The following is a 16,020-nucleotide window of genomic DNA, read 5'->3' on the forward strand; positions in this document are numbered from 1 at the left end:
GAACTCATAACTCGCCGGGCGCGGTGGCTCAAGCCTGTAATCCCAGCACTTTGGGAGGCCGAGACGGGCAGATCACGAGGTCAGGAGATCGAGACCATCCTGGCTAACACGGTGAAACCCCGTCTCTACTAAAAAACACAAAAAACTAGCCGGGCGAGGTGGCAGGCGCCTGTAGTCCCAGCTACTTGGGAGGCTGAGGCAGGAGAATGGCGTAAACCTGGGAGGCGGAGCTTGTAGTGAGCTGAGATCCGGCCACTGCACTCCAGCCTGGGCCACAGAGCAAGACTCCGTCTCAAAAAAAAAAAAAAAAAAGAACTCATAACAACAATAAAAAGATTAATAACCCAATTTTAAAATTGGCAAAGGATTTGAATAGACATTTCCCTAAAGTAGATATATACAAGTGACCAATAAATATATGAAAAGACTCTCTAAATCATTAGTCATTAAGAAAACACAAATCAAAATCATGATGAAATACCAGCTCACACCCACTAGGATGGTTAAAATAAAAAAGAGTAACAAGTGTTGGCAAGAATGTGGAGAAACTGGAATCCTTGTAAATTTCTGGTAGGAATGTGATATGGTACAACTGCTTTCAGCAGTTCTTCAAAATGTTAAGAATAGAGTTACTATATGAACAGCAATTTTATTCACTTCACTGGAGAAATGAAAATATATGTCCAGGTCAGCCATGGTGGTTCACGCCTGTAATCTCAGGACTTTGGAATGGCAAAGTGGGCAGATTTCTTGAGCCCAGGAGTTGGAGACCAGCCTGGGCAACATGGCAAAACCCCATCTCTACTAAAAATACAAAAAAAATTTAGCCAGGCATGGTGACATTCACCTTGTAGTGCCAGCTGTGCAGGAGGCTGAGGTGGGATTATCCCTTGAAGCTGGGAGGTCAAATGTTGGAAACAGGCCCCCCAAAATCTGGCCATATACTGGCCCCAAAACTGGCCATAAACAAAATCTCTGCAGCACTGTGACATGTTCATGATGGCCATAACACCCATGCTGGAAGGTTGTGGGTATAGCGGAATGAGGGCAAGGAACACTTGGCCTGCCCAGGGCGGAAAACCGCTTAAAGGTGTTCTTAAAACCACAAACAATAGCATGAGTGATCTGTGCCTTAAGGACATGCTCCTGCTGCAGATAACTAGCCAAACCCATCCCTTTATTTTGGCCCATCCCTTTGTTTCCCATAAGGGACACTTTTAATCAAATATCTATAGAAACAATGCTAATGACTGGCTTGCTGTTAATAAATTCGTGGGCAAATCTCTGTTCAGGACTCTCAGCTCTGAAGGCTGTGAGACCCCTGATTTCCCACTTTACGCCTCTATATTTCTGTGTATGTGTATGTGTCTTTAATTCCTCTTGGGTTAGCGTCTCCCTGACCAAGCTGCTCTTGGCAGTCAAAGTTCATACAAAAGCTTGCACAAGAATGTTCATAGTGGTATTATTTATAATAACCAAAAAATGGAAAAAATCCAAATGTCCATCAACTGAAGAATGGATAAAATGTGGTATATTGATATAATAGAATATCGTTCACCAAAAAAAATGAATGAAGTGCTGATGCATGAACCTACACACAGATGAACCTGGAAAGCATGATGCTAGCCTGGCATGTTGGCTCATACCAGTAATCCCAGCAATTTGGGAGGCTGAGGCAGGAGGATCATTTGAGTCCAGGAGGTTAAGGTTGCAGTGAGCTGCATCTGTGTAATTCCATGTATATAAAATATCCAGAATAAGCAATTCCTTAGAGACAATGGATTAGTAGGCACCTAGGGTTAGAAAGTGACTGCAAATGGATGTAAAATTTTCCTGGGAAATGATAAAAATATTCTAAAATTAGATTGCTGTAATGATTGCACAATTCTGTATATTCTAAAAACCACTGAACTGTACCTTTAAATGGGTGAATTTTATAGCATGTGAATATATCTCAGTAAAGATTATTACTAATAACACCTATCTTCCAAGGCTAGGAGGTTGTAGATTAATGATAATGTATGTACAATATTTTCCCCGGAAATTAGGAGGGGCTCATACACAAATTCAAGTTTTTAGACATTCTTTATGATTCTTTATAAGCCATTCTGTTTAGTTCAGTCTGTGAAATTCCAGGCTTAGTCACTATTCAGTCAATTAAAATTTGTTATATTTTTCTGGCATACTATTGACATGTTGGACTTCTATTTTTCTCTAAATTTAAGATGTCATCTGTTTTAAGACACATTCCAGTTTCAGAGACATTAAAATGTGAAAGAAGGAGTGTCTTAGAATCAATGAAATGTATTTGCCCCTGCTACATGTTGGCCCATAGCCCATTACTAACCCAGTTAATAGGGCTACTCAAAGTCTGATATGTGGCAATCCCTCCATCCCAAGTGACCAGATCATTTAGAGCCCAGCTCCTCTTTTCCAGTTAACCTCCTGCCTGATAACCTGTTATCCTCGTTGATGTCATATCAGTAAACACACATCACATTAGCTTTTTTCAAAAGCAGAGAGAACCACTTCACTCCCGACAAAGAGGATTACACAGGTACAGGCTATCTGCAAATTAGGCAACACTGGTACACAGAATAGATTCAGAGTCCATGCATGCGTGGCTGCCATTGGCTAGAGGGCAGTCTGAGTCAACATGTCACTGAACCAACGATTGCCCTGTTGGAAGGAGAGTTAGTGGGGCCACATGGAAGAGCCTAGGTTTCTGGAACTCCATGTAGTCATTTCCTGCCCTGTTCTAAAAAGTCAACAAAATATAAATGCAGAGGAGACTGTTTATTCTTTGTTATTACTTTTCAACATGAATAACTGTTATATGCCAGCTACAGACTAGGGAGTAGGAATTCAGAAACAAGTAAGATGTGGTCCCTGCCCTTAACACCTTATATTTAAATCAAGGAAGTCACAAGCCAAAAATTATAGCACAATGTAATGTTTGCAGAGAAATATACGCCGAGCTCTATGGAAATACAAGGGAAGGACCCTAAAATCAGACACAAGGCAAATGATGGGAAAGGTTTAGAGAAAACAATGTCTGGATTTATTCTAAAACACAAATAGGAGTCAGCTAACGTCCAATTGGAGGGAGAGGAGATGTTCAAAAACTCAGAGGCTTTTGAAAGACTGCAATTTGTTGGGTATAACTAGGAGGTGGGAGGGGTGCTGGAGAGGAGCAGGGCACGTAATGCTGGGAAGGCAGGAAACATCAGGGCCTGGCAGGCCTTTGCCATGTGAGGAAGTATGAGCTTAACTGAGCAGAAAGGAGAAGCGATAAAGGATCTAAACAGTGGAAGGAAGAGGCGAGCAATAGACAAGAGGTGGTATGTATTGAAGAAAGATCATGGTGGCGACTGCATGATGTGTGCAGTGGAAGGGGGTCGAATCCTGGCAGGAAAATAGATGATGGGAGGCAGTTGCCAAGATCTGGGCAAGGACGAGTGAGAGCAGAACGGAGGCCATGGCAGGAGATGGGGAAAGCAAGGGTCAGCTATGAGGATCAACACAGAAAACGGAGAGGGCTTGGTGAATGAGTAATCATGGGAAGTGAGAAGGAAGAATTTAGAATGGCTCCTGTGTTTTTGACTTGGGCAACAGGTGGTGCCATTTCCCAAGAGGAGCAACTATAGGGGAGGAGACACTGCATTTAGATTCAAATGGGTTGCATTTGTAGTCCCTACAAAATAGGCAAATGGAGAAATTATTCTAGCCAAGGCAATAAGAAGATAATAAATACAACGAACATATATATAGCACTCTATAGTTTATACAGAACTTTTATTGAAATGTGAGACATGACTGAAGCAGTGTGTGGTGGGCATGTGGGGGAGGTGGTGAGTTCTAAGGGGAATTTATTTGGAGAGGAGGAGCAAGCTGTTTGCAGAGAACACTGAAAATCCAGCACTGGATGCCAGGCAACGTGGCTCATGCCTGTAATCCCAGCACTTTGGGAGGCTAAGGGGGATGGGTCACTTGAGGCCAGGAGTTTGAGACCAGACTAGCCAATATGGTGAAATCCCTGTCTCTAGTAAAAATACAAAATTAGCCAGCCACAATGGCACACACCTGTAGTCCCAACTAATCGGGAGGCTGAGGCATGAGAATCGCTTGAACCTGGGAGGCAGAGGTTGCAGTGAGCCCAGATTGTGCCATTGCACTTCAGCCTGGGCAACAGAGCGAGACTCTGACTCAAAAGAAAAAAAAAAAAAAAAAACTAGATGCAAAAAGTATGAGAAATCCCAGAAGGGTTTTACAAAGCTGTGTTTAGAAGAAAACATGGGCCAGGAACAATGGGTCACACCTGTAATCTCAGCACTTTGGAAGGCCAAGGTAGGTAGATTGCTTAAATCTAGTAGTCGGAGACCAGCCTGGGCAACATAGTGGGGCTCCATCTCTACAAAAAGTTAGAAAACTGGCCAGGCGTAGTGGTGTGCACATATAGCCCCAGCTACTTGGGAGGCTGAGGCAGGTGAATTGATTGAGCCTGGAAGATGGAGGCTGCAGTGAGCTGTGACTGTGCCACTGCACTCCAGTCTGGGTGACAGAGTGAGAATTTGTTTCAAAAGAAAATACAAGAATATTTATTCTGGCAAATTTGAGGTAAAGATAGTGGGAAAGGGGAATTTTGAATTCACTTCCAACTCTTGAAACCAACTGACAGCCAAGAGCAAAAAAATAAAAAAGAAAATCCTACTTTCAATAAACAGGGGAAAAGTTGTAACACAAAACCAAGGAGGATGACTACTGAATGAAATGAATTTTGATCCAAAATATGCGAGGATTCAGAGCCAACACATCCTTGTAGAGACTCTGGGAAAGAGATCAATTTCCCTAAGATGAACTACCACGTTCCCGAGAAATACATCAAGGATCCTCTGTGGGTGGACTGATGAGGTCTAAGGTCTGATTAAGGGTGGGGCAGACATGGCCAATGTTCTGCAATATCATTATCTCTATTGTAATGGAACGTATGATTTTTAGATGGGATAAAGACTGTTTATCTGCTTCCCTTGCGCATAGGCATGGCTGTAAGTTCTAACCTATGGAACATAAGCGAAAATGGCGTGTGAAATTATGGGAAGTATGCCCTTTTTTAATAGCTTATTGAGATATAATTCACACACCACACAACTCCACCATTTAAAGTGTACAATTCCGTGGCTTTTAGTATATTCAGAGTTATGCAACTATCGCTACATTTTTAGATAATTTTTATTATCCCAAAAAGAAACTTGGCACCCCTTATCCACCATCTCCCAAATCCCCTAATGCTCCAGTCCTGGGCAACCATGAACCTACTTTCTGTCTCTGTAGATTTGCCTATGCTGAACATTTTCTGTAAATAGAATCATACACTAAGTGGTCTTTTGTGTCTGGCTTCTTTCACTTAGCATAATGTGTTTGAGGTTCATCCCTGTTGTCACATGTCTATTACTTTATGTCTTTTGGTTGTTAAATTATATTCTGCATTTTGAATAATGGTGCTATGAACATTTGTGCAAGTCCTGTGTTTCCATTTCTCTTGAGTTTCCATATGTTTCCATTTCTCTTGAGTATATACCTAGGAGTAAAATTTCTGTGTGATATGGTTTTATGTTTAACATTTTGAGAAATTGACAGAACTGTTTTCCAAACTGGTTGCACCATTTTATGTTCCTTCCAACAGATGTATGAGGATGGGAATTTTGATTTTAAAGATCCTGGATCCTTTTCTTTTTAAAATCAAAATTCCCATCCTCACACACCCGTTGGAAGGAACAGCACTTTGCGAGGTTGAGGTGGGAGAATCACTTGAGCCCAGGAGGCCAGCCTGGGCAACAGAGTGAGACCCCCGTCTCTACAAAAAGTTTATAAAATTAGCAGGTGCACCTGTAATGTTGGTATGCACGTGTAGCTCCAGCTACTTGGTAGGCTGAGGCAGGAGGATCACTTAAGCCCAGGAGTTCAAGGATGCAGTGAACTATGATTGTGCCACTGTGCTTCAGCCTGGGTGACAGAGCAAGACCTTGTCTCAAAAATAAAAAATAAGATAAAGAGAGAAGGTGAGCTCCTTGTTGGTGGCCGGAATGCGAACATGCTGACAAAGCTGGAACGATCTTGAATAGTTGGTGAATGTATGTTGAGACTGGCAGAGCAACAAGCTAAAAGGAGCCTGGACAGCAATGGCCTTGAACTGCCTGCTTCCAAACTTCATTTACCTGTAACTAAAGAAATAAAGCTACAATTATATGGGGCTTTCTCTAACTTAAAGCTGAATCTAATCTTAACTGATACAGGTTGTTGGGGGATAGGGAACACCGCTGGAGAATTAGAGACCATAGGGAAAGGCTCTCAGGAAGGCAGAACCAAGAGGAAGGTGGCTAAAGGAAGAGCCAGACTGACCCACCATTTTATATCTTCCCAAACTGTCTGTCTTGGTGAGGGGGGATGAAGGAGGAGGGACTAGAATAATCAGATTACAACACAGAGCACCTGAGTAAAGTGGGTCATTTTGAGCCACACCAATGTCCTGAACTCTAGTATCTGAGAAAAGACGTAACAGCAGAGAGCCCAAGAAGCATGGTGAGAGGTGTTTGAGAAAACAACCCTGAACTGGTGTTGGGGATGACTCCTGCTCACATTCCTCACTCCCCTTTACCCTATTTTTCTTTTTTTTTTTTTTTTGAGACAGAGTCTCACTCTGTCGCCCAGGCTAGAGTGCAGTGGTGCAATCTCTGCTCACTGCAACTTCTGCCTCCTGGGTTCAAGCAATACTCCTGCCTCAGCCTCCTGAGTAGCTGGGATTACAGGCACACACCATCACGCCCAGCTATTTTTTTTTTTTTTTTTTTTTTTAGTAGAGACGGGGTTTCACCACGTTGACCAGGATGGTCTCAATCTCCTGACCTCGTGATTCGCTCACCTCAGCCTCCCAAAGTGCTGGAATTATGGTGAGAGCCACCACGCCTGGTCTCTACCCTATTTTTCAACACATCATGATCCAGACAGAAACTCCCCCATTCAAAGATGAGGGATAACCAGAAAGGGAGACATGTGGAGATGATTAGGAGAAAAGAAAATACATCACAAGAGAAATTATTCCAGACAACAGAACAAGAGTTCAGATAAAGAATCCTGCTAAGTCCCAAGCCATAGACATTATGATTAACTTGGGGAAACATTTTAAAAGAGGAGTAAGAGATGAGAGAGGAGATGGTGAGACATCAAAAGGAGGCCAGGCTGAGTTGGATGAGCTCAGGAAGAAAAATAAAAGAGGAAAACCAAAATCATGACAAAAAACCCAGCACGGCATACATTGCAGAATGATTAAATCAAACTAATGAACATATCCATCACTTTACTCACTTATCATTTTTGGGTGGTGAGGACATTTAAAATAGACTAAGCAATTTTGAAATACACAAATCATTGTTATTAACTATAGTCACCATGCTGTGCAATAGATGGCTAAAATCTATTTCTTGTTTCTAACTGAAACTTTGTGCCCCTTGGCCATCACCCTTTTCCCCTTCCCCCACCCTCAACCCTGGTAACCACCATTCTATTCTCTATTTCTACGAGTTCAGTTTTTTAGGATTTTATATATAAGGGAGATCATGCAGTATTTATCTTTCTGTGCTTGGCTTATTTCACTTAACATCGTGTCCTCCAGGTTCATCCATGTTGTCACAAATGACAGGATTTTCTTCTCTTTTAAGGCTATATAATATTCCTTTGTGTATGTACACTGCATTTTCTTTCTTTTATCTATTGATAGATACTTGGATTGATTCCATATCTTGGCTATTGTGAATAATGCCACAATGAACATGGGAGTACAGATGACTCTTTGAGATACTGATTTCAATGGCTTTTCTCAAGGACCTCAAAGGTTCTGTGAAAACCAATAGGCCTGGCACAGTGGCTCACATTTGTACTCTTAGCACTTTGGGAGGCCAAGGCAGGGGGATTGCTTGATCCCAGGAGTTTGAGACCAGCCTGGGCAACATAGTGAGATCCTGTCCCTATTTTAAATAAATAAATAAATAAAAGGCCAGCAGAACATACAGAGACACTGGCAACCTTAATTTTTATGGCAGGCTCGATCGGTGAAAAACTTACTCTGAAGGCCAGACAAATACAAAGTTCTCATAAAATGAGGATTTTTTCTTATTTGAATTATATTCTAAGGAGCTCTTTTTCCTTCTCTACAGATTTTCTGTTTCGTATTTAATGATGGGAAACAATAAAATTAGCTTCTCTGAAAGAAAACACAGAGAGAAGGGAAGGAAGAAAGGAAGGAATAAAAGAAGAAAAAAAAAAGCCCAGTTTAAAAAAAAGATGATAATCTGTCATTTCAAAAAATAAAAGCTAAACAACAGTGAGATTTATGGACACAGAAATGTTATAATACTGGAAATGTACAAATGATGTGACTCACGTAAATCTGGAGACATTAGATTGCAAAGGAGGTTTTAGGAGACGAGAGAGCCTGTTTCACGCCATTCCCCCATTTAAAGCCCTCCAATGGCTTCCCATTACTCTTGGGTTAAAATCTGAACTCCTTGTCAAGAGAATGAGTTATGCACTCACCTCTTCCTGTTCCTCTCACACACGGCCTCCCTGGTCTCTGAGCTCCCACGCTGGCCAGCCCTCTAGTCCTGAGCCAGGCCTGCTCTGCTATCTCTTCCTTCTACATGGACGGCTCTGTCCCCAGAGATCCACCTGACTGAATGCTTTCATCATTCAGGTCTCAAATCAAATATCACTTGCTCAGACAGGCCCTCTCTGACCTGTAACCTGAACTAGCCACCCAACCCTCCCTAGTCACATACTGTTTTATTTTCTGCATAAATATAATATGAAAAGATCTTATTCATTATGTATTTACTGGATTGTATGTGTTTGTGTGTTTTTTGGTTTCTTCCTGCCCCTGTCACACACATACACCCCCTATGAGAGCGGGGATCTTGCCTGTTTTGTTATCTGGCACATACATCAGAGATTGATGTAAACTCTTCAATATATTTTTGTTTCATGAATGAATGAATGAACAATCTATTACAGCATGGATTGAATAGACACCATCTAAAGGTGAAATGTCTGCTTGAGAAAACTTAAAAGCATGACACCCACCACCCTTTAATGATTTCTATGCTTTTTCTTTTCTTTTTTTTTTTTTTTTTTTTTTTTGAGATAGAGTCTTGCTTTGTCGCCCAGGCTGGAGTGCAGTGGCATGGTCTCGGCTCACTGCAACCTCCACCTCCCAGATTCAAATGATTCTCCTGCCTCAGCCTCCCAAGTAGCTGGGATTACAGGCATGTACCACCATGCTCAGCTAATTTTTTGTATTTTTAGTAGAGGTCGGGTTTCACCATGATAACCAAGCTGATTTCGAACTCCTGACCTCAAGTGATCTGCCTGCCTGGGCCTCCCGAAATGCTAGGATTACAGGTGTGAGCCACCATGCCCGGCCACCTTTTTTTCTTTAGAGTTATTAATTGGCAACTATTATTTCACCATAGGAAGACTTTTTTTTTTCTTTTTCTTGTTTTTGTAAATCTTTTTTTAGAGATAGGGTCTTATTTTGTTGCCCAGTCTGGTCTCAAACTCTTGGCCTCAAGTAATCCTGCTACCTCAGCTTCCCAACGTCTTAGGGATTAAAGGTGTGAACCACTGCACCTGGACCCAGTACGAAGACATTTTTCTAAAGATAAGCAACTCTTACAGCTTTGTTTCAACTTCTTTTTAAATATTCAATATAATATTTATTTTTAAAGGCATACACACTATGATCTCATTTTTGTAAAAAGTATTTCTCTACCCTTCTATCTGCAAATTTATTTATTTATTTATTTTTGAGACGGAGTCTTGCTCTGTCGCCCAGGCTAGAGTGCAGTGGCGTGATCTTGGCTCACTCCTAGCTCCATCTCCCAGGTTCATGCCATTCTCCTGCCTCAGCCTCCCAAGTAGCTGGGACTACAGCCACCCACCACCACGCCCGGCTAAGTTTTTGTATTTTTAGTACAGATGAGGTTTCACCATAGCCAGGATGGTCTCGATCTCCTGACCTCGTGATCCGCCTGCCTCAGCCTCCCAAAGTGCTGGGATTACAGGCATGAGCCACCATGCCCGGCCTCTGCAAATTTATTTATTCAGCAGATGTTTATTGAGCATCTACTATGGGCCAGGCATTGTTCTAACCATTGGGGCAGAGCAGTGGGAAAACAGACAGTAGTCCTTGCCTTCATGCAACTTACATTTTAGTGGGGGGTACAGACAAAATATTAAAAAGAAATGAGTAATTACAGAGAATGCTTTCAGGTAACGGTAAGTATTATGAAGAAGAATTGAGTCAAGGGGTAGAGAATGATAAGGGGTAGCAGCTGGGACCGAGTTTAGGTGGAGGGGTCAGAGCCAGCCACTGCAAGGTGTATTTGAGCATGGACTTAAAGGGTGGGAAGAGGAAAGCCGTGAAAAAATTTAGAAGAGCATTCCTGGCAGGGAAAGGAGAAAACGTAAAAGCCTTGGGCAGAAATAAGCTTGATGTGTTCAAGGAGTAGAAAGAAGGACATTGTGATTGTTGTTTACTGGGCCTTTATGTCACTGTAAGAATTTTTTATTCTATTTTATTTTTTGAGATAGGGTCTCATTTTATCACCCATGCTGGAATACAGTGGCATGGTGCTAAGACCAGAAGTATGAGATAGATGGGAAAGAGAATTGGAAAGGGCTTGGTCTGTCTTGAGGACTGACTTTCCTGGCCCTCCAGACTTGACCGGGTTCCTTTTGCTCTACCCCCTCTCATAACAGTTAAAATCCAAATATCTCTCAAAGAGTGATTGGTGATTTGAACTAAGGTGAACTTCCACCATGCCCAGCTAGTTTTTGTATTTTTAGTAGAGACAGGGTCTCACCATATTGGCCAGGCTGGTCTTGAACTCGTGACCTCAGATGATCTGCCTGTCTTGATCTCCCAAAGTGCTGGGATTACAGGTGTAAGGCACTGCGCCCAGCCTGAACTTTTGATTCATTTATAGGTGCAGTCAACTAACATTTATTGAGCAGGGTTAAATTATATCAAGATTTCTCTGCAGAGTTACTGCTAGGGATATAAAGAAAGAAATCTTAAAACTACAATAACTAGAGGTCTGGGTTGGGAAGGTTGGTTCACAGGGCTGGCATTCTCTCTCTCTATCTCTCTCTCGCTCTTTTGCTCTTGCTCTCACCCTCTCCCTTCCCCTTTCTCCTCTCTCCTTTTTCTAGGGTCTAGGGAAGGATGACAAATGAAAGAGGACAATTGCCCCCATGTCCCTACTTGAGGGTAAGTATCCTTCTGCCTCCTTCCAACCTTTCTAGATTTGAACGTACTCTCTTTGCTCACATGTCTCTGGTGGCTTCCTACCCTTGTTCCATATTTGAATTCACTGAAATGCATTGAGCAGGACATTAGGCTAACTGTGCCAGAGTCCAGGCCCTCCTCCACCACTTACTAGTTTTGTGACTCTGGGAAAATTTCTCCTCTAAAATGGAATTACATTACTCTCTTCCTTGGGAGGAATAAATAAAGAAGTAGTTGGTACTCTGTAAGGCAATGTAGAATTGTAAAGTGTTATTAATATTTGCCTAAGGCAGAATGGAGATGCATCTGTCCATGCGGGGATGGCATTGAGAACACTGAGAACCCAGAAAGAAGGAAATGCCTAAAATTAGGATGAGGAGGAGAAGAAACAGAAAGAACTCTGAAGATACCATTTGGTCCGGACCTATACAGCCATTTGCAGGGCTAGCTGCCCAAGATTTGAATCAAGACCCTGGGAGGATGTCAGACAATGAAGCTTTCTGCTCCAGCCTCTCCCCAAGAGCCCCAGTTCTGTGGGTATTTGGGGATGTGTTTGTTTCCTGTTGCTATGGTTAAAAAAATGAGCACAAATTTTAAAACAACACAAATGTATTATCTTACAGATCTAGAGATCAGAAGTCTGCAGTGGGTCTCATTGTACTAATATCAGGGTGCTGGCAGAGCTGTGTTCCTTTCTGGAGGTTCCAGGGAGCATATGTTTCCTTGCCTTTTGCAATTTTTAGAGGGTGTTGATGTTCTGTAGCTCATGGCACTCTTCCACCATCTTTGGGGCCAGTGATGGCTGCTCAAGTCTCTCTCACATCTCATCCCTCTCACTCTGACCCTCCTGCCCCCTCCTTCCACTTGGAAGCACAATTGTGATTGCATGGGCACATCTGGATAATCCAGATAATAGCTTCCTGTCAAGATCAGCTGATTAGCAACCTTAATTTTTTTTTTGAGACAGGTCTCACTCTGTCACCTAGGCTGGAGCGCAGTGGCATGACCGTGGCTCACTGCAGCCTTGACCTCCTGGGCTCAAGCAATCCTCCCACTTCAGCCTCCTGAGTAGCTGAGACCACAGGCATGCACCACCATGCCTGGCTAACTTTTGATTTTTTGTAGAGATGGGGTCTTGCCATGTTGCCCATGCTGGTCTCAAACTCCTGGGCTCAAACAATCCTCATGCCTTGGCCTCCCAAAGTGCTTGGATTACAGGTGTGAGCCACCATGTTTGGGCTGCAACCTTCATTTTTTCTGCAAACTTCATTCCCCTTTGCCATGTAGCATAACATTTCACAGTTTCCAAGTGGGAGACAGGACTCTAAAAATAATCTAGTTAGTTCCACTCCCGCAGATCCTCCAGCCAGCCCTCCCTGACCTCCCAAAACTAGGCGAGGTGAACCTGCTTGGTGCTCCTAAGTGATAAGAATTGGAGATACAAAGACTGATTGTAGTAGCAACTACAAGGGGAGGTATGGAAGACCCAGAATTTGAGCTGGATTGAGCTACCTAGGGAAATAGCATGAGTGAAAGCAGGAAGGCAGGGGCATGCTCCAAAGATAGTAGGTTGAGCAACAGTGCTGCACTAGAGTGAGGGACAGGATGACAAGTTACAACTGAACTTGGTAGCAAGGACAAAAAGGCTATCTGAGGCATTTGAATTTTACATGACAGTGCATGATGGTTCATTGAAACTTTGCTTTTTAAAAACAACAATTTTAGGCCAGGCGCTGTGGCTCATGCCTCTAATCCCAGCACTTTGGGAGACCGAGGTGGGCGGATGATCTGAGGTCAGGAGTTCAAGACCAGCCTGGCCAATATGGTGAAACCCCGTCTCTACTAAAAACACAAAAATTAGCCAGGCATGGTGGCAGGTGCCTGTAATCCCAGCTACTCTGGAGGCTAAGGCAGGAGAATCCTTTGAACCCAGGAGGTGGAGGTTGGAGTGGGTGGAGATTGCACCATTGTACTCCAGCCTAGGTGAAAAGAGTGAGACTCTGTCTCAAAAAATAAATAAATAATAAAAAACGACAATTTTATTAAGGTCTAATTTACATACGACAACATTCACCCTTTTTAAGTTTACAATTAAATGATTTTTTTTTTTTTTTTTTTTTTGAGACGAAGTCTCTGTCACCCAGGCTGGAGTGCAATGGCATGATCTCAGCTCACTGCAATCTCTGCCTCCCGGGTTCAAACAATTCTTCTGCCTCAGCCTCCTGAGTACCTGGGATTATAGACGTGTGCCACCACGCCTGGCTAACTTTTATATTTTTAGTAGAGATGGAGTTTCACCATGTTGGCTAGGCTGGTCTCGAACTCCTGACCTCAAGTGAGTCACCTGCCTCAGCCTCCCAAAGTGCTGGGATCACAGGTGTGAGCAACTGCGCCTGGTAAGTTTACATTTAAGTGATGTTTAGTAAAGTTATCAAGCTGACCAACTATTACCATCCCCAGTTTTAGAACATCTCCATCACTCCAATAAGCTCTTCCTTGGATCCAGTTTGAGTGCTGATTCATCCGTTAGAAAGTAAATCCCTCATGCCCATTTACACTTAATTTCCATTCCCATCCCCAACATCAGGCAAACATTATTTTACTTTCTGTCTCTATAGGTTTACCCTTGCAGGACATTTCATATAAATGGAATTGTACAATATATGTTTTTTTCATGTCTGGCTTCTTTCACTTAGCATAGTGTTTTTGAAGTTCATCCACATTGTAGCATGTAGTCGTATTTTATTCTTTTTATTGCTGAATAGTGTTCCATTGTATGGTTATATCACATTTTATTTATCTGTTCACCAATTGATAGACATTTAGGTGGTTTCTACTTTTTGCCTATTATGAATAATGCTGCTATGAACATTCTGTGGGCAAGTTTATTCTATTGGGTAGGTACCCAGGAATGGAATTGTTGAGTTGTATGGTAAATTTATATTTAATTCTTTTGGAGGGCTGTACTTATTTTTTATTCCCTTTTTAAAAATAGCTTTATTGAGATACAATTTGCATACCATAGAATTAATCTGTTTTAAGTATGCAACTCAATGAATTTTAGTATATTTATAGAGTTTTATAACTTAGAGTTTTATAACTTAGAGTTTTATATTTATAGAGTTTTATAGCCATCACCATCACCGCAATCGAATTTTAGAACATTTCTATCACTCTAAAAAGAAATTTCATGTTCACATATCTAATCCCAGCCCCTGGCAACCTCTAATCTTCTTTCTGTCTTTATATATTTGCCTTTTCCAAACATTCATATGAACTTAATCATACAATATGTGGTGTTTGGGGTTTGGCTTCTTTCATCAGGCATGTGTAAGATTCATTCACATCGCACAATGTATTAGCACTCCATTCCTTTTTATTGTCAAATACTATTTCGTTGTATGGATATGCCATATTTTGTTTATCTGCTCAGTGTTTAATGGACATTTGGGTTGTTTCCACTTTTTGTCTCTTATGAACAATACTGCTGTGGACATTTATGTACAAGTTTTTGTGTGGATGCGTGTTTTCATTTCTCTTGCATAGATACCTAGGAGTGAAACTGCTGTATTTAACCTTGTAAGAAACTACTAAAGTGTTTTCCAAACTGGCTGCACTATTTACTTATTTATTTATCTTTATTTTTTATTTTTTTTGAGACGGAGTCTCACTCTATCACCAGACTGGAGTGCAGTGGTATGATCTCGGCTCACTGCAACCTCCACCTCCCGGGTTCAAGCAATTCTCCTGCCTCAGCCTCCGGAGTAGCTGGGACTACAGGTGTGTGCCACCATGCCCAGCTAATTTTTGTATTTTTAGTAGAGAGCAGATTTTACCATGTTTGCCAGGATGGTCTCGACCTCTTGACCTCGTGATCCACCTGCCTCAGCCTCTCAAAGTGTTGGGATTACAGGCATGAGCCACTGTACTTGGCCTGACTGCACTGCTTATGAGGGTTCCAGTTTCTCCTATTCTCACCAACACTTGTTATTATCTGTCTTTTTTATTTTAGCCATTCTAGCAGAGGTAAAGTAATATCTCATGTGTGGTTTTCGTTTGGTTTTTGAGATGAGGTCTCACTCTGTTGCTCAGGCTGGAGTGTAGTGGCATGATCATGGCTCACTTCAGGCCCCGCCACCCAGGTTCAAGTGGTTCTCTGCCTCAGCCCCCCAAGTAGCTGGAACTACAGATATGCCATCACACCCAGCTAATTTTGAAATTATTTGTAGAGATGGAGTCTTGCTGTGTTGCCCGGGCTGATCTCAACCTCCTGGGCTCAAGTGATCCTCCCAGTTTGGCCTCCCAAAGTGCTGAGATTATAGGCATGAGCCACCATGCCTGGGATCTCACGTGGTTTTAATTTGCATTTCCTTAATGACTAATGACACTGAACATCTTTAAATGTGCTTATTAGCCATTTGTATATCTATTCTGGTCAAATGTTTTGCCCATGTTTTAATTGGGTTGTTTGTCTTCTTGTTGTATTGTAAGGATTCTTTATGTATTATGGGGGTATTATCAGATATATGATTTACAATTGTTTTCTCCCAGTCCAAGGCTAATCTTTTCCTTTTCTTAATGGTATCTGTTGAAAGACTTTTGAGGAAAAAAAGGACAAAATACAGCCATGCTTCAGAAAAGTAGGCAGGCAGCAGTACATGGGATGAATCAAAAGGGACAGA

The 16,020-nt window shown here is 42.0% G+C and overlaps 1 protein-coding gene across 1 annotated transcript in view; it reads left to right on the top strand.

Moving 5' to 3' along the window:
* The first annotated feature begins 3,293 nt into the window (after positions 1-3,293).
* CPN1 (carboxypeptidase N subunit 1) overlaps positions 3,294-16,020 on the top strand; it is a 52,623-nt gene continuing 39,896 nt past the window's right edge. Inside the window, exons 1-2 of the mRNA XM_030940011.1 lie at positions 3,294-3,341; positions 11,263-11,320. Coding sequence (XP_030795871.1) covers positions 11,276-11,320 — 45 coding nt within the window. The 5' untranslated portion in view covers positions 3,294-3,341; positions 11,263-11,275. The remainder of the gene's footprint in view (positions 3,342-11,262; positions 11,321-16,020) is intronic.

This window comes from Rhinopithecus roxellana, chromosome 11 (assembly GCF_007565055.1).
Source record: "Rhinopithecus roxellana isolate Shanxi Qingling chromosome 11, ASM756505v1, whole genome shotgun sequence".
Taxonomy (NCBI): Eukaryota; Metazoa; Chordata; class Mammalia; order Primates; family Cercopithecidae; genus Rhinopithecus; species Rhinopithecus roxellana.